This window comes from Natrix helvetica (genome assembly GCF_964273705.1).
Source record: "Natrix helvetica genome assembly, chromosome: 3".
In the NCBI taxonomy this organism is placed as follows: domain Eukaryota; kingdom Metazoa; phylum Chordata; class Lepidosauria; order Squamata; family Natricidae; genus Natrix; species Natrix helvetica.
The window spans coordinates 139241581-139260287 of NC_138549.1; the positions used below are offsets into that span (position 1 = coordinate 139241581).

The 18707-nt window shown below is 38.8% G+C and overlaps 1 protein-coding gene across 2 annotated transcripts in view; it reads right to left on the reverse strand.

Annotated features, from left to right (window-relative positions):
• The window catches only part of ARL8A (ARF like GTPase 8A), a 56019-nt gene extending 45946 nt beyond the window's left edge, over positions 1-10073 (reverse strand). Inside the window, exon 1 of one of the 2 annotated variants that reach the window (XM_081949070.1) lies at positions 9274-10073. In XM_081949070.1, the coding sequence (XP_081805196.1) occupies positions 9274-9396 (123 nt within the window). In that variant the 5' untranslated portion in view covers positions 9397-10073. The remainder of the gene's footprint in view (positions 1-9273) is intronic. The other variant, XM_081949071.1, reaches the window with a different exon arrangement.
• Positions 10074-18707: the final 8634 nt, after the last annotated feature.

Genomic DNA, 18707 nt, shown 5'->3' on the forward strand with positions numbered 1-18707 from the left:
GCAGCCAAGTAGACATGCAACCACCCTAACAAGCCATGATATGAGCATTCTGATGCTATCAGGGCCCTAGGCTCAAGGACAAAGTCTTTTAATGCCTTGTGAAAGGCCAACAATGTCAGGGCAAGTTCAAATTATGAAGGGATGATGTTCCAGACGGTGGCAGAAAAAGCTCTCTTCCTGGATCCTGACAAATGACATTCCTTTACAGACAGCACCTGGAGCATGCCCTTCCTGCCAGATCTAAAGGATGATTAGACACATGACTGAGGAGAGATAGTACCAGAGGCAACCCATAATTTTCCTGTCAATGAAGTGTTAAAATGCCTTGCTAACCATTTGTTAAGAACATGCCCTCATGATGCAGTCTTATTCTCCTCCTCCACCAATAGCTGTGACTGTCTGTATATTAAAATGGTGTTTTCTACATCCTTAGTAACATACTAGTTGGTCCTGCCTGGTAAAATTACAGTTTCAAAAGCAACATTTTAAGTTTCACAGGCAAGGCCAACAAATAACTATCTTGGTTATTTGCTACCTTACCTTACTCCTTTTATTGAGGTGTTTGTTTGTGATCTTACAAACATTGTGTGGAATCATTTAGAATTATTGTCCACTTTAATTTCCTCACTGAAAAAGAAATCCTCTTTCCTTTGGTAGTTATAGCACGGTTGGGGAAGAGGTCTGTAACTTTACATAAATAATAGCTTCAGGAATAAATTACTTGGGAGATCATATATGTGCAGAGTTCAATTGAAATTACTGTAAAGATATGGCAGACTTTCAAGCTGCTGCTTATCTAGTCCTGTGTGCAGTTTCCTGTAGATCATTAAAACAGCTTTGTCAGTATCTAAGTTGACTGAGCATAACCACACTTTTCCTACCCCTACATCTCCTCTCCTGTCTGCTTACATTTGCTATCTTCATCTTTACTTTTTGCTTTTTTCTTCTGCAAAAATATTGATGACTTTAGACTGAGTCAGCATAGAAAATGCTCTGACACATGTTCCTGCGTACAGGTTTTCCTAGGCTGAAAATACCTCTTATCCACAGCTATCCTAGAAGGGCTTGGGATAGTCCCACATGGCCTTGTCTCTATGTAAAAAAGGGTTTTAGAAGATAAAAATCCTACATTTCCTTATCTTAAAGGGCCAGAGGTGTAAATATTCTGCCAATATTGCTCCACACTCGAGAGAGAAAAAAGTGGCATGGTTGATTGTCTTGTTTAGCAACTATGTAGAGTTATGACAGTGATGAAATAACTTTATGACCAATCCTCTCATTTACAAACTCTGCAGGTTTATAAAGCAAAGGAAAGCTGAAGTAAGATCATAAGCACACACTTAATGAACACGTTGTAGATTCCAACAGTGGTTGCTAAATGAGGACTACCTGTAATGCAAGAGAGAGGAGTCAGGTTTGTGATCATCCATCTCAATAAATACAACTTGTTCAAATGACCAGGCAAGCAAGAGACTCTTCTACAAGAAAATGAAAGTGTGACCATAAATTAGAATTTTACAAACATGGAAACTTTTTATTTATTCCTGATGCTGTATTATATATTTGGTATTTAAAATGTGATCACTTTGGATGAAGCTAAATTGTATTTGCTTCCATTCCAAAGAATCAGTTTAAATACCGGAAAAAGCAGTAAGAATCTGTTGCCTGTCAGTTAAAGCAAAGAAACTGTTACATCTTGCATAATTATGTTGAAATCATTTCCCACTTTATAATGCGGAACATCCTGACACAAACTCCTTCTTGAATTGTTGTAGTGATAATACAAGGACCTGAAAATTCTTTAAAATAATGAAAACTTGAAAGAAAACATGAAAATCAACCATTACTGTACTATATCAAAGCAACACTGACACACATTTTTTTTCTCTTCACACCATTCTTTTCTTTAAGGTCCCTCTGCCTAAACTGCATAGACAGAATTTCACATTTATCTTGAAATGTAATTCTAAAAGTTCCATTTAATTTTTAAAAAGCAAATATTGCACAGTCCTCAATATTTAAAAATCTGCACACAAAGGTGACTGTTGCTGATTTTTTAAAATCTTGCATAGACTTGGATTTCCCGCTGAGCTCCCATTGCTATTATTTTTCAGGTGCCAACTGGTCATCTATATGTAAAATAGAATAATTTTTCATTCAATTCAAGCATATTTATTTAAAATCTAGATCAGGCATTCTTCCATGAGCACATTAGCAATACTAATTTTGCCCCTTTTTCAGACTCTTACCACAAACTACAAGGCAACATTATATCCCAGTATGACACCAATGGCACTAAGAGTGCATCTTTTCGCCACTTCCATCCATCTCAAGTTACACATTACAATTAAAGCACCTGATCTAAAACAGAGATAGATTAAATTAAAACTATTTAATACCGATTATTTTTCCTTTCAGCAACTGATCACAATTACCAGAGATAAAAGAGCCAGTTTTCTCAACTGCTTTTAGGAGTAAAACATCCTAAAGCTTAACATTCTTTGTTTGAGCCTGTATCTTCTACACCAAGTTCTGATCTTGGGATTTAGATTTCACAAATCTGTATTTTGTACAATGCAAGTCACCTAAAATGTTACTATGTGTCAAGTGACTGACCGCTTCTTCAACAAGGTTATAGGGTTGTATTAAGTTTGTTATATGCAGATTAGCACATATCCCCACTATAGCAAATCTGTTTTTAGAGACATAATGGTGATTTCAACACCATTATGCAATAGTGTATCATTTTTGCATCCCAACAATTCATCCAGTGAATCTTAGCAACATAAAGGGGATGGAACAATTCCGCATCATGTCATGTCAATCACTGTCAAAGACCCCTATGAATTCAAGTCCATGTAGGAATTTAAACCATCTTTCAATTCCCTTCAAATTTCATTCCAATTTACAAAACACAACATTCGTAGTGGATCGTGGATTGACCTAAATTATACCATGGCTGTGCTGACACCATGATACACACAAGAAATTACATGATTCAAAACACTGTTTTTCAGTCAAACTGGGCTTGACACTTTCCCCTTAAACCCTGCTTTATTTTGTTTTCTTATCCCGGCTTTATCATTTTTATAAATAACTCATGGTGGTAAATATATCCAGCAATATTCACTCATGTTTGTTTCTTATCTCCATTCTTCTCTCCATACCCTAACCATTAATCCCATTTTCTCAAAACTGAATCTTTCCCCTATTTCATATTTTCATCATTTCTGTGCCAAACTGCCTTTTTGTAATGGTATATGAGAAAAACCTTGGGAGATGGGGCAAAGAGATGCTGTCTAGGGAAGGGTCAGGTAAGAGACAGCACACCTGACACCTGGATAGTGAGCAGGGCAAGAGGCTCAGAAGGAATCCCCCTTAGTTTCTGAGGCTGTAAAGGAAATTGACAGAACTGTACTTTTCAGATTTGCAAGATTCTGTTAATAATCTGTAACTTTACAATAAAGTAGAATTGGGTTATCTGGTCATGTTTCCTGTCCGACCTACTTGGTAAGAATTATACTGCGCAAAGCTCATTTTTCAGCCTTCCATACCTACACATGCCTTTCATGAGGTAAAATCTACACAGCTCCTCCAACCCCAAATCAACTCTAATTCAAAGAAAAACGAATTTGTCATCTTCTATCCATTCTCAGGTGGTACTTCTGTCTCTTGCTCCTGCTATCTTCACAACAGGCAAGGAAGTAAAATAAAAAAGCAAAATGGGTGTAGCCAATGATTTTTTACCTGACACTGAAATAGCAACAATGACCAAAAGAGATTTCCCTTATTCCTTATTTCTTTTTGTACCCAAACTGCAGCTAAGTCTTCAGAAATGGAGGAGCACAAAAGCCAAAATAAATAAGCAGATTGCTCCCACTGGTTGAAGGGTCTTCCACGTTTCAGTGAAACTACAAGAGCACAAAGTAATCATTCACGAGCAAAAAAACAAAAACAAACCACTGTTCATATGGAATTAAACTTCACTTGAGGGATATTATTTTAAAGTATGCCTCTGACAAATCTTAAAATTTCAGAAACTTAAAGTTACTCCTTGGATCTCAGGCAATACTGAAAAACTGCAGCTAATGTATAGTATAACACACCAGGCCAATCACTGTCCTTCCATTTAACTTACCTCCAAGGATTATGAGGATAAAGCGAGAGTCAAAAACATTTATTTATAGAATTTGTATATCATTCTATCTCAAGATTCTGGATGGTACAGATGCTTTAGTTACTTTTTGAAGGTAACGTAGGATACAAATGTGATAAATAAAATATTTATTTTATTTTATTTGTATCCTGACATTATTTTTACAGATAGCTCAAGGTGGTGAACATATCCAACACAACATCCTTCTCGTATTTTTATCACAACAACCCTGTGAGGTGGATGGGACTGAGAGAGAATGACTGGCCCAAAGTCACCTAGCTGTCTTTCGTAGCTAAGGTGTTACTGGAACTCACTGTCTTCTGTTTTACCCTAACCAAAATTGACTCTTCAATTTGTTACACCTATTCTTCAACAATAATGGAGAAAGGGGTTATAATTATGAAAAGCTCCACCACCTACTTTCCACCACAACCTTTTAGCCCCTATATGGTATTGTGCATGTTAGCTACCCTAAGGCCTATTTGATATTGCCTTACCTGAACATTGGTCAGGCTCCTACTTTGTGCTAAAAAAAAAAAAAAGAATTGGGGGGGGGGGGATTTCTTTACACTGGTACTTCCAGATGTGACTATTTCTAAGATTAGCCTAAAAATTAGCCTGTATTTTTTTTCCTCTACCAATGAGCTCCCTGCTCATTTGACATTCAAGACTTGTTCAGTCTGTTTTCCTGGAAAACTTTGGAGATATAGAGAGCAAACACAATGACATCAGATGTTCAAAGGGCAAAACCTGACTTGCTGAAAATGAAGGTTTTTTTTTTAATTTGTAAAAATAATTTATTTGCTATTTTTTTAAAGAAAGAACAAGTTTGCTTAAAATATACTTATAAATGCCTTACTAACATCATAATTAATATTTTAAAATTATACTCAAAATTCCCATGTCCCATTTTTTAAAAAATTCTACAATACCCAGCCTAAAGACTGCTTTCTAGCCACAAAAATATGTTCACACATAACATGCTTTCAGTTACATTTCAATGGAATATAAAACACTCTCAGAAACAACTTCCTTTTTTTTCAAAACCAACGTCTAACCCTAACCCCCCACTCCTTACACAAGTATATATAGAGGAATTGTATACATTGAAAGGAAAATTCTGTATAGCATCACTTAAGAGTCTGCAGCTCTCAAGTGTCTTTTACTATTGCAATAAAGACTTTGAGAGAACATGTGTCCAAGGACAGTCAGTCTGATTTGCAAAATGGCTATTGTATTGGTGTTGATGTTTACAAAAATCATGCTACTCTAAGATGCAAATGTGCTCTAGCTTGCCTTATATGATGATGATGATAACTATAACAACAGCAACAACAACAGTAGTAGTAGTAGTAGTAGTAACTCTAACACAAATTAACACCAGTACCATGACATACAATGCAAGTGTCTGTTATTTTTCTTACCTGCTAGCAAGGAAGAAAATTACTGGACAACAAATATTTTAAGCATTTAGTATACATTCTCTTTATAATCTGTACAATAAATCTCTAAGGTGGATCAGTATCATAACATTGTTACAATATGGGTGGAGATATAGTCAGACTAATGTGTCTAAATCCACATTATTCAATACATTACTGGATGAGTGCCATGAATGAAGGATTTCTCAATCCACACTTTCACATATGGCATGAACGAGTTCCCTCTTACAAAGGCATGAAATTTCACATTACACCCACACCAGATTTTTAAAGACAACTGGATATGCATTCCAATTAAATTATTACTAGTTACTTATTTAACAAATTTTAAAATACCAGGTGTTCTAGTATATATATATTAGAGATCTTGTCTGATAAGTCACTCTCTCTCAGCCCAAGCTATCTCACAGAATTATCATATGCGAAAATAGGAGGCAGGAATATTAAATATGTTCTCTGCCTTAAATTGTACATTAAAAAGGGGGGAATAAAATAGGTTGGAATTGAAAAATAATCAAATGATTCAAAGTGCAGATTGTGCAAAGAAGCAGAAGAAACAATAGATCATAAACTCAGTTCATGCAAGAAGATCATACAAATTGAGTGTAATGAACAAAATAAAATAGTCAAAATGATTCACTGGAATATATGTAAAACATATGTAAAAAGTATTACGTGGCAGTAAATGAGAAATTGGTGGGAACACAGAGTTGAAAAACTGGTTAAAAATGAGGTTAAAAAATTGTAGGATTTCAGAATACAAAATGATAAAGTCTTGGTTCATAATAACCAGATTTAACTGTGGTTGAAAAGAAGAAAGTGTTTTGGGGAAATATTAAGAATTGACTTTGATATAACTGGGAAAAACATTAAGAATTGACAAGTTGCAGGAACAGGTTAGAAAGGATTTATCTTGACAGTAAAAGACTTTGCTCAAACCTATCTCAAACAAGGCCTAGAAATATGTTTTACTACCTTTAAATCAAACCACTAATGGGCAGAAAAATTCACTTGGTTACACCAAGAATAATCACTAAGATTATTCTAAGATCCACTAAGATGCTCAATTTACAACCACAATTGGGACTGGTAATCATAAATTGTTTTGCAGTCCTAAATTAAGACACCCACATTGGGCAGTCGTTAAACAAATAACAACAGTAATTAACATGGTCATTAAGTGAACAGTGTGATTGTTAAACAAATCCATTGTCTTGAATGGGTGGGGTTTTTTTTGCCAGAAATTGGCAAAAAAGGATGCAAATCACGGCCAGTCGTAAAGATGAGCCAATTAAAGTGCCAAAAATCTGGTCACATGATTGTGCATGTGGGTATGTGACATTTTATGAAGGGCAGAAGTACTTTACAAGCTGTAAAGTACTATTCCAAGGCCGTCATAACTCAGAATAGTCATAAAACAATGTGTCATAAATCAAGGACTACTCGTCTCTTTCTCTTCATTATCTTAGAGATAAAAGGAGATGTGTATTTTACTTATCCAAAGGGGTCAGCTAGATAGTATTACTTATCCAACTTGATAACCAAAATACTTGGATGGTACATTATCAGAAAATCCCAGAGCTGTAGGGTAGATTGGATAATCAAGAAACTTCTTCAAGAAAGTATTGTAATGGCAAGCCATCTCTATATGATTAACAAGAAAATTACATGAACATATTCATGAAGTCACCAAGAATTACAACTAAATTAAAAGAAAATAAGTTTTTTAATGCCTCAGATAGTGTAGGAAAGAAAATTAATATCAAGCACATTAGAAAATGCAGGTATAAGAAATGGCAGGGATCTTCACTAATTATTTGCCATATCCGTGGTTTGTCCAGTAGCAAGTGCTGAATCAGTGAGCAATAACAAAGCACATCATGTTTCACAGAATTTCTTATTTAGCATATTATTAATTTATTCACAGGTCTCCAGTATTCAGAAAACAACATTGAACATCTTGGGAAATTATGTATCAATAACTACAAATTCTTCCAGAACAAACAAAGTAGTAACAAAAGAGAGAATACCAGTTAGCATAAACTCTAGAGCATAGATTTTATTCAAAATAAAGTATCTGAAAATATACCTTTTAATTTAGAAACATGTTAAATTTGAGTTTCCAGTTTAGCTACAATAAATTATCTACAATATAAGTTAAAATATTCTGCCCCAAAACACAAAAATGCCAGTCATGATTTGTTTTAAAATAAAGAAAGCACTATGAGCTTGTCTCTACTACTGCATCTTAAAATGGCTCCATTAAAACTACAGTAATGGGAAAATATAGTAGGAAAATATACTAGTGCAATCTTCATGTCTACTGTTTTCTACCAACTAAAATGCTCAGCATTCAGAGAAGCTGCCACATGAATTTGATCTGATCCATGCTTTAGTTTTCTTCCCAAGAAGAAGATAAGATCGAAGAAGTTCAGTTTTACAACTGACAGACAACAGTATAAATATGAAGGAATAAATATGCAGGGCCAGCTACATGGGAGGCTCTGAAGACGGAAAGCTTTGGATTGCTATCAGTATTCCCAATGGTCAATGTTCTCCATCCCATATGCTCTCTAATGTCTTCCTTGGCCCTTTCCATAAATGCATACTTTGAAGCCATTACTGCAGATGCATAGAAGGGAGGCAGGAGGGGAAAAAACTGCAAGGCAGACTAAGTCAAAATAGCCAGAGTAAGGATATTTTCTGCAGCTGTACAGTTATCGTTCCTCAAAGCAGCTTCTTAAAATGTATTCCTCCAAGATATTTCAACAGCAAATCCTACTGTAATGTTAAATTCACTTAAAATAAAAGATCACTAACACACAGATGCATGGCACATACATGGTGTTAACTGACATATTGATTTGGAAAGATGGGAGATAAAATTACCATTCACCACAGAAGATGAAACAGCATCCTTCTGCCGCCACCCCACCCCCTCAGGGACCTACTCAAACATACATTTCAGGCACCACAAAAGCAGAAGACTATCAAACCAATCAAATGCAGAGGGGGCATTAAGAACTGAGTTATTAGGATACATTAGGATAATTTAAAAACAAAGCACAACATCTTTTTTTTCCTTTTTGTGATATCGTTCGCATCTCAGGACCACCATCTGAGACAGTGGGTGGGGTGGTGGATAATGTGACCTGAAAGGCTTTGCTCATGTTGAATACGCTATTTCCACTGATATCGTGGAAGGGCAGAATAGTGTGAAAGGAGAGCAATTACCGTTCTTTTGCAGAAAAAGGGAAGATTTCATCACTGGGAAGAAGAGGAAAGGAAAGCAGCAATGTCCCCTTATTAGAGAAATGGGTAGATGGCTTTCCTTGAAAGAATAGGGTCTGCTGATGGAGGAGGGAGGGGGCTTTTCTCTTTCCCTGGGGGGAGGAAGGCCTTTAAGGCTGAGAGATGCTCAAGCATGAGAAGGTGTCAGCGCCTTCATCGGGGCCGACGTTCCCCAACGTGGTGCCCACCCAACACTCCCCGGGATCACGGCACCAGCACTGTGAGCCAAGGCATCCGAAGGCCTAGCTGGCAATCTTGGGAGCTGTAGTCCCATTACACCTAGGCACATCTGGACGGCACCGGCCCGGGGAAGAACGCTCGGTGCTACCCCCCACCCCACCCTCCACCGGCCCCCGCCGTGATGCTCGTCATCCGGCATCTTACCGCGATCACGTTGACGAAGGTGGTCTTGCCCGAGTACTGCAGCCCCACCAGGGTCAGCTCCATCTCCTCCTTCCAGAAGAGCGCCCGGAACCAGTCCAGCAGCTTCGTGAAGAGCGCCAGCATCCTGCCTTCGACTCCCGGCCCCGATCGTTCAAGCGCAGCCAGGCCCAGCGCCTTTATTCTTCCCCCCCGGAACGATCCGGCCTTGCCGCTACAGCCGCCGGGGTCTTGAGCTCGCCTCGCTCCAGTCGCTCAGCAGCCGCTGATGGGTGGGGTCAGTCAGCAGCTCTCCGGCCGGGGTGGAGCCGCTGATCTCGACGGTCTCTGGCGCCCAACCCAGCAGTGGCCTCTAGAGAAGCGGAGGACTCCGCGCCGAGGCGAGGACCTCGATTCCTTCTGCCGAGGCCTAGGACGCAGTCGGACGTCAGATCTACTTTGCTTTGCGGTAGAAGCTCAAGATCCGCCCGAGCCAATGGCTGAGCCAGGCTGGCGTTCGTCTGACACACGCCAGCGAGTCACGTTTCAGAGAGTTGTGTGAAGCCGACCGTGTGATTAATTTATGGTTTACCGGGCGTACGGGGAACCTTCGGAAATTAGCTTAATTGAATAAATCACGGTTAAATTAAATCAAGGGTAAATCTGTTGTGCAAGAACACCGCCATTCGGGCAGCGCTCGCTAAGGTTCGGAATTGTTGCACAAAAATCCATTTCTGATTCAGAGAAATGTTCCTGTTGTAAGAGTAAAATAAAAATTGCAGATGCCAGTTTGCCACTTGGAGCTTCATTTGTGTCCCACTTGGTAAGTACAGGCTACTGAGGAGGAGGCAAAAAACTAGGGCCTTGAAACAGCCATTGCTTTATTGCAGGAAGGAAATCCCAGCTGCCTTGGAGAAGGTACTGGTTCATCCCTTACCTCTCAAGGATTCAACAGTTTGGGATTCTGGTTGCCCTATCATCAACCTTCTCTTCTGCAGGAAGATGGTAGAGAAGCTAGTGGGATGGTAATTGCAAACAACCTTGGGTAAAGCAAATTGGCTGGATACACACACAAACACACACATAACCCGCTGTCAGGATTCATATCTGGATCTAGATACAGCACAATTACTGCTCTAATGAATAGTATGTGGTGGGATTTAAATATGGGAAATGTTACCATCCCTGTCCTCTAGATCTCTCAAAAGTCTTTAGTACTATACTCTCAAGGTGGCACAGTGGCTGATGAGGTTAGAATGCTAGGCTAATAATTGGTAGCCTTGAGTTCAAGACCTGTTGCTGCTGCTGAGTGGGGTGAGCTCCCATCACACGGTCCAGCTCCTCCCAACCTAGCAGTTCAAAAGCGGGTGACCACAAGCCGATAAATAGGTACCACTTTGGTGAACAATTTCACGGGAACATGAAAGGCACTGCCAACTGGACGCCCCCCAGGCAACTGGTAAATCCTTTCACCACGGAAGCATTTGGGTGCTTCCAACACAGAACCACAATATCCTTATTAACTACTTACCATGGTTGAAAGATTCTACAGGGAGTCCTTGACTTACAGCCATTTGTTTAGGGACCATTAGAATGGCGCTGTAAAAGTGGCTTATGACCAGTGCTCACACTTATGACTGTTGTAGTATCTCCATGGTTACATGATCAAAATTCCTGTGTTTGGCAACTGGCATGTATTTATAATAGTTGCACTATCCCATGGATTTAGTCCTATCTATTTGAATCTATTTTCTCCATGCTACAAATCAGGAGTTCCAGTCTTCCTCAAAGGAATTATTATGAAGTCTGATCTTGAGTTTGTTGGAATATACAAAAGTAAGAATACTTCTTGATGGAATTCCTTTTCCCTTGAAATGCAGGTCAGTTCTTCTCATCTCTGCTTCAGGAAGACACTAAACACTTATTTTTATACTCAAATGACTCCTGTTAGGATTCTGGTTTTACGATTGGTGCTTTTGGATTTTTTTTCTTGCTGTTGTTTTATTAATGTTGCTTATGGATTTTATATTTTAGGGAGAAGTGTATTTTTGTAATTGTCAGATTTTATTGCTTATGTTGTCTTACAAGGTTAACTAGAAGCCTGGTTTTACTGGGAGAAAGCAGAGTTTATAGATGGTAAACAAATAAATATGAATATTTAATCAAACCAAATTGTCTAAAATTCAAATATGGCTAGCATTTACTCATGAATTTAACAAGCAGTTTTTGAAAAATATATGTGACCTGTTTGTGCAGGTGTGACAATTTGATGGTTTCAACTTGTCTTAGAAAAATGGCAAAGAAAGACAAATAGCAGAAGCCACTAAATGAAGTGGAGTCAATCAGTTTAAATGTTATGGTTCATTTGCCATATGAAAGATTGCTTTAATCAGGTTTCATTCTTCAATACGGTAGTGTAATTGCATGTCTTCCTTCAAATTATGCTTTTTCAAAAGCCTTTAATTTCTGCTTCCAGCTATAACTCTTGTTTTCTTCACTCTTGCCAATCAGGGTCAAAAGACACTTCTATTCTAAATCATGGAGAAATACAAGATACAACTTATCTTTTGAACTATTGCCATACTGTAGAACAGAATTCACTTTTATGGGATCTTTGATTTCTGTTTTTAAAAAGCGAAGCTCCATCAACCAAAGTAAAAGGTAGTGGCTTAAGAGATAAAGGCAGCTGCAGACTTCCGGTTCTGGCGGCTGACGGCGACGGGCGGCTGACGGCGACGGGCAACTTGTTGCTCGCTCCGGCTCCCCGGTGGGCTTCCCCACTCCTTGGGGGGCACAAGACGCCCCGTAGAGGTGTCCTGCTGGAGGGGCGGCACCGCAGGGGATCCCTGGATTGCCGGCGGCCGGCGGGAGGTCCCCCGCCTCGCCCAAGGCACCGGGGAGCAGATCGGAGGACGCGTGGGCGTCTTCGCTGAGAGGCTGTGTGGAGAATGAGCAAGCAGAAGGACGCAGCGGCGGTGCGGTGAGGCGCAGACCCTCCTCCATCCCCTTTACTGACTTGAAGAATTTGCCAGCAGTTTAAAACTTTTTCTCTCGGCTGACTTGAGAGGCGCGGCTGGAGGGAGGGGGATTTCCCCCCCCCTTGGACAGGCGGCTTGGAACAATTCTGCTCTCAGCCCCAGGGGAAAGAGGAGGGGGGAGAGCCAACCAATGATGCCACACCCTTTCTTAAAGTGATTTTCTTTGAACTTAACCACATAACATATTGATGATCTGAGAACTTTGGGATCTTTGAACTTTGAAAACTTTGTTATGCCTCTAAACCCGAAGCTGACAGGGCAATATGGCACACTTCCATTGTCTTCATGAACTGTGAAACCTGACTCCACCTTTAAAAATTCAGGCTTCTGGTCTTTGTCTCCGTGCTACTCAGATAAATCTCTTGTGGATTGTTACTCTTTGAACTCCCTGGAGTGAAAAACTTTGCTCTACTGCCAGGGTGATCAGAGAAACTCTCTTCTGCCTGGACCCTCTGTCTCCTGGACTCTTCTGGCTGCTCTGCCGCTCTGACTGTCCATTCTCTACACTGACTGAACTCTTTATTCTATAAACAATGCCTCCTAAAAGACCACCTCCTGGAAAGCCTGGCTTTGCTACCTCTGCCCCAACATCAGCAACTTCCAGCCCTGCTACACAATCAATGATAACAGCCCTGATGCAACCTAAAAATACAGAGTTGGACTTTCAACAAATGTTTCAGCAAATTTTACAGGGACAAGAGGAAATCAAGAAACAACTAAAGGAGATGAAAGAAGAAATTAAAGAGAACCAGGACCAGATCAACAAAAACTCACAGAGACTGGATCTTTTGGAGGGTGGGACAGCTGAGATGAGGGAGGGGATGGAAGGGGTGCAGAAGGGGAACAAAGAGCTAGACACCCAACAGATGAAAATAGAATTTGAGAGAATGTCCTTTTACCTTAGATTCCAAAATGTGATGGAAGCAAATGATGAAAACATAAGGGACATCATGACAAGTATTTTGGCTGAATACATTCATAAAGAAAAACAACAGATGGGGTGGGAGATAGACCTGGTTTATAGAGTGAACTCAGCCTACGCTAGAACACACAATGTACCCAGGGAGGTACACATTAAATTTCTTAGAAAAAGCACAAGAGATGAAATTCTGAGTGCACAAAGGGGGCAAGCCTTGACATATCAAAATAGGGAAATAGCCATTCTGAAGCAGATCCCCAAGAAAGTGAGGGAAAAAAGAAAAAATTATTCACAACTAGCGAATAAATTATACCAGAAGGGGGTGTGGTTCAGATGGCTGATGTCTGAAGGTATGTTAATATTCTGGGAGGAGACAAGAATTAGAATCAATACACCCATAGAGGCGCAGGCCTTTATGGAAAAAAACAAAATACACCTAGAAAAAACAGAAGATCCTATAACAGACATATAGGACATGGGAGGGGCCGGAGCTCTGTCGGCGGGGGGAGATGGGGCAATACCAAGAAAGCTCAGATCACAAAAATGAATAAGAAAATCTTTTTGACATAAACTGATCGAAAATACCAATGGAATTAATATGCTGACTATATACCACTATGTATTAATGATTTTTACTTAGATGTATACTATGAGTATGGAGGGAGGGGGCGCCTACCACACTTTGCAACTGCCAAAATTTGTATACCTTTTCCACTACCTTTTCCCTTGTAAATTTTAAAAAAACCAATAAAACTTGTTTATAAAAAAAAAGAGATAAAGGCAGCTGGTTTCTGCACTCCTTAAACTAAATCCTGAATGATCTGCATCCTATATAAAAATACAAATCTGTATCTGAATTAGCACAAATGAGGAGTGTTATGCTTTAATTATAGGAGGAGCAACAGCTATTTTGTTCCCACTGAAAAAAAATTGAGCTCATTGCCTCATTTCCAAATCCTTCAAAAACTAAAGGATGGCTGTAATTTAGTTTCGTCCAATCTGTACTTTAGAAAGTTAGGCAAAATAGCATTGTCTCTGGTTAATTATAACTCCAACCTCTCAACTAATCGAATTTATATAGCTGCCCATCTCACAAATGTGATCTTGGGAAGTCTACAATAAAACAAATGTTAAAAACAAGTATAAACAACTTCTAGAAACAATTAAATATACATAAAATTGTGAGAGAATGGACCCACATCCTATACAGGTAGTCCTTACTTACCAACTATGCTTAGGACTGTCAACTCCATTGCTTAAACAACGTGGTCAAAGTGAAATGCCATGTGGCATGCTAACTTACATCAGTTCCACCTGCTATCATTAAGCAACTCACCTGCAGTTGCTGAGCACGTTACATAACTGCAACTTTTGCAATTCCTGTTTCCTTCCCAATTGAGTTTATTTTTAAATTATTTTTTATTTATTGAATTGATATTGCTGCCTATTTGCACATGGCGACTCAAGGCAGCTTACAGAATATAAAATATTTAAAACAATAAAATGAAAGCAATAAAAAAGGATCAAATAATAATATTATAATATAATAATATAATGTAATGTAATATAATACAATATAATACAATATAATATAATGTAATATAATATAATAAATATAATATAATAATGTAATGTAATATAATAATGTAATGTAATGTAATGTAATATAACAATATAATGTTATATAATATAATGTAATGTAATATAACAATATAATATGATATGATATAATAATATAATAATATAATATAATATAGTAATGTAATGTAATGTAATATAATATAATTAATATAATATAATAATATAATATAATATAATATAATTAATATTATAATATAATATAATATAATATAATAATAAAATAAAATAATATAATCACCCCTTGCCCCGGCGACAGCAGATCTCACGAGCCATTTAATGGGCTCCATCCCGCTCTGGGTTCCCCAGGCCCACTAGCAACACAAGGTCTTCAGCACCTTCTTTTGCTTGTTGGAAGCCTGCTGACAAGATTGAAAAAGGCAATTATGTGCCTGTGACTGTGAGATGTGCAAACATTATAAATGTACACCAGTTGCTAAGTGCCTAAATGTGATCGCATGGCCATGGGGATCCTATAGCAGCTTCAACTTTGAGGATCTGTCATAAATCACAATTGTAATTGGTGCTGAATGAGTGGTCAATAGAGAACCACCTGAATACAATATAGCCATCTTGTAGGCTCTCTGTCTCTAGGCAATTGCCCAGGCTACAGGAGAAACCTTGTTTTTAGAGATTTTCCAGAAAATTAATATGGTTGGAGCTAAACATTTCCAGATACCTTCCATGACAGAAAAGACTCATCCCTGGGCATCAGATGGAATTTTTTAGCAGACTGGACCCATAACCTATCCCTGCCAGATCTGGTGGAACAGGTAGATGATATAACGGGGGAGATGGTCCAGCAAATGACCTGGTCCCATTTCATGTAATTTTAAAGCTCTAAAGATTCTAGAAAGATGGAAGACCAATGCTCTTTAGTGATTTTATTATATAATGACGTTAACCATACAGCTATGAGTAAAATTCCTGTGATATTTAAAATCTTAAGAATAAGGATTATCTTTCCACAATAGTTGTGCAGTAATAATGCTGGTTAGATTTACAGAACAAAGTAATCTCTTCACTAAGTCTACTGAATGGGAAACTTGTTATTTTTAAGAAGTATATCTGCCATAAAACTATGGCACCTCCAAATAGTGTAGCATGATGGCTGAAATAAAAAAGACTGCATTTTTAGAACATCTTCTGTGGCTGTGACAGAAACAAGGTCCACCTTCTCCATTTGCAGAATTCTGTCATATCTAAGGAAACTATTTCATTCCCAGAACTCAGCTCCTAATCCTTTTCTTGCCTGAAAGAAATACAGATAATCCTCATTTGGTGTCTGCCCCAGATAGCAACTATTACTATTGCCATTTACAATGATGATGATGAATGTCTGCATTTAAGATCTTTGCAGCATCTTTCTTTCCCAGTCTGGTATTTGCCAATACAGTCAGTTAGTATGCATTATCCAGTGCCTGATCTGTGGTTTTTTTGCTTCCAGCCTTGAAGAATAGAGAGATTGGCTAAACAAGTGATCTCATTTCTCCCTAGCAGTGTACAATATTCCTAAAAAGTATTAACCACAGGTGAACAAGCACAGCTCTGTGATCTCAATTGTTAATTAGAATAGAGGGCTTAGTAGGTTTGCAGCTGGTGCCTGAAATTGACAAGACCCTGATCAGTTTCTTAAAGGTTTTGTTTGCCTCCTAAGCAGCTTGCACTTACAGGTGTGAAATGCTGTACAAAAAAACCAGCACCGGCACATTCTTTTTGATCTATATTTCCGATTGTGTGCCTGCTTATTCTCTTTGCTTCCTCTGCAATAAATACAAATGCAACCATCAATTCTCTTCTTGCTAATGATCGCAGCGTTGAGGTGGAAGAGTGGGGGAAAGGGCTATGAGTTTTCCCCATCTGCCTGGCTTTCTCATAGTTGAATTTGTATCAATGGTGGAATTCAAAAAATTTTTTACTACCGGTTCTGTGGGTGTGGCTTTATGGGCGTGGCAGGGGGAAATGACTACAGCTCCTCCTGTTCAGGGCAACAAAAGAAGATGAGCTGGAAAGCAGCAGGGGCGGGGCCAGCCTATTTGACGGTTCTCCGAACTACTCAAAATTTCAGCTACCAGTTCTCCAGAACCTGTCAGAACTGGCTAAATACCAGCTCTGGTTTGTATCCTTCTGGGAAGAAAAAAGACTAATAAAAGGGAGAAAATAAATAAATACTTGCCCCTTCATACAAGTGTAAACAATCCTAGTTTAAAATACAGTATGCAATATCTTCTTCCATATCTCATCTGTAAACAAAATTTTAAGGCTTCATCATTTCAGTACTGATATCAGCAAAAGACCATTGAAGGTATCGGAGATAACAACATATCTATTTTAACCTTGATCAAAAAACCAACTTTAAAACCTTTATTTTTACTTCTGATAGTCTTGATCTTTAGTCCCTTTAGGGATTGGAATGGAGTGATTTCCTTATAATTGGATAGAACTTCAGAGAAAATACTAGAATCAACCAAGATTTAAGCATGGTAAAGGTTTTGGGAAGCTCATTCTTTGTGTGCAGGTGGCTGGATGCCCCAAAGCCTAGCAAGAGTCAAGTGAGGTTTGCAACCTCCCAATAGCCAGCTGATTAGAGCAGAGGCCCAGCTCCAGTGGTAAAATCTATTTTTTTTTACTCCCGGTTCTGTGGCCGTGGCTTGGTGGGCATGGCTTGGTGGGAGTCGTGTGACTGGGTGGGCGTGGCTATGTAATAATAATAATAACTTTAATTTATAAACCGCACCCTTTCCTAAACAGGACTCGGGGCGGTGTACAGTCATATTAAAACAGAATAAATACACAATATGGGCATACTTAATATACAAATAGTTAAACAAATAGTTAAACGGAGGAGGTACGATGTGGACTGTACAATATTTAAATTAAAATACAAATAAACATTAAAATACCCTTAAAATACCCTTAAAAACTACCCAATAAGATGTTTGCCAGGAGGTTAAATGGGACTATAAATCAGTTAAGCCAGCTAATTGGAACAGGTGGGTCTTAAGCTTCTGTCGGAAGGAGCGGAGGTCGGTGGTAGTTCTAATATCGTATGTAGTCATGTAACTGGGGGATCAAAAGACAGAAACTCACTTTAGCAATGTCCTGCTGGAGCAGGGTTGGACTAGATGACCTCCAGGTCTCTTCCCCTGGATTATCCTCTGAAGCTGCGTCTAGTGCCAGGTTTGTAGTCTTTTCCCTCCCTCTCTTTCTTTTTCTTTCTTTCTCCCTTCTTTCTCCTTTCTTTCAGGGAAGCCTGCTGGGAGCAAAAACGGATACCCCACCCCGCGTTTCCAGAGAACCTGTAGTAAAAAAAAGCTTAAAATGTTTTTTAAAAAAAGTTCCGAAGATCAGCTATGCAATGTCCAATCGTCGGAACTGTTGCAGTTTTTTTTTTACTTTTTAAAATATATTTTACTACCGGTAGCATTTCACTCCTGGCCAGCTCCCACCGAAGCTTGTTTGGAACATGGTTTTGGGCCCTAATCTAGGCTCTTCTTTCCTGCTGTTGTTTTTTGGCTTTTTGCTGCTTGTCTGCCTCCTTTATGGACCCTGCTGATCATGGGATTCCGTGGGTCTCCTCCACCCTTGAGCTATCCCATGCTTAATGACCTGCACATTCATTTAATGGTGACTTCAGGGAGAGCAAGGGCATGGGGGCATTAAGTGAAACTATCTCACATAATGGTTGTCACCATTTGTGATCATAATGGGCAAACTCCATTACAGTCAGATTGAGGACTACCTGTATACATACACACAAACAATCCTACATGCCGTCGATTCCAGGAGACCTCGTCCATTATTCTTTGAAATACTTCTAAGGGGATTCAGGTTAGTTGATTTGGAAAATCCACTAATTTGTA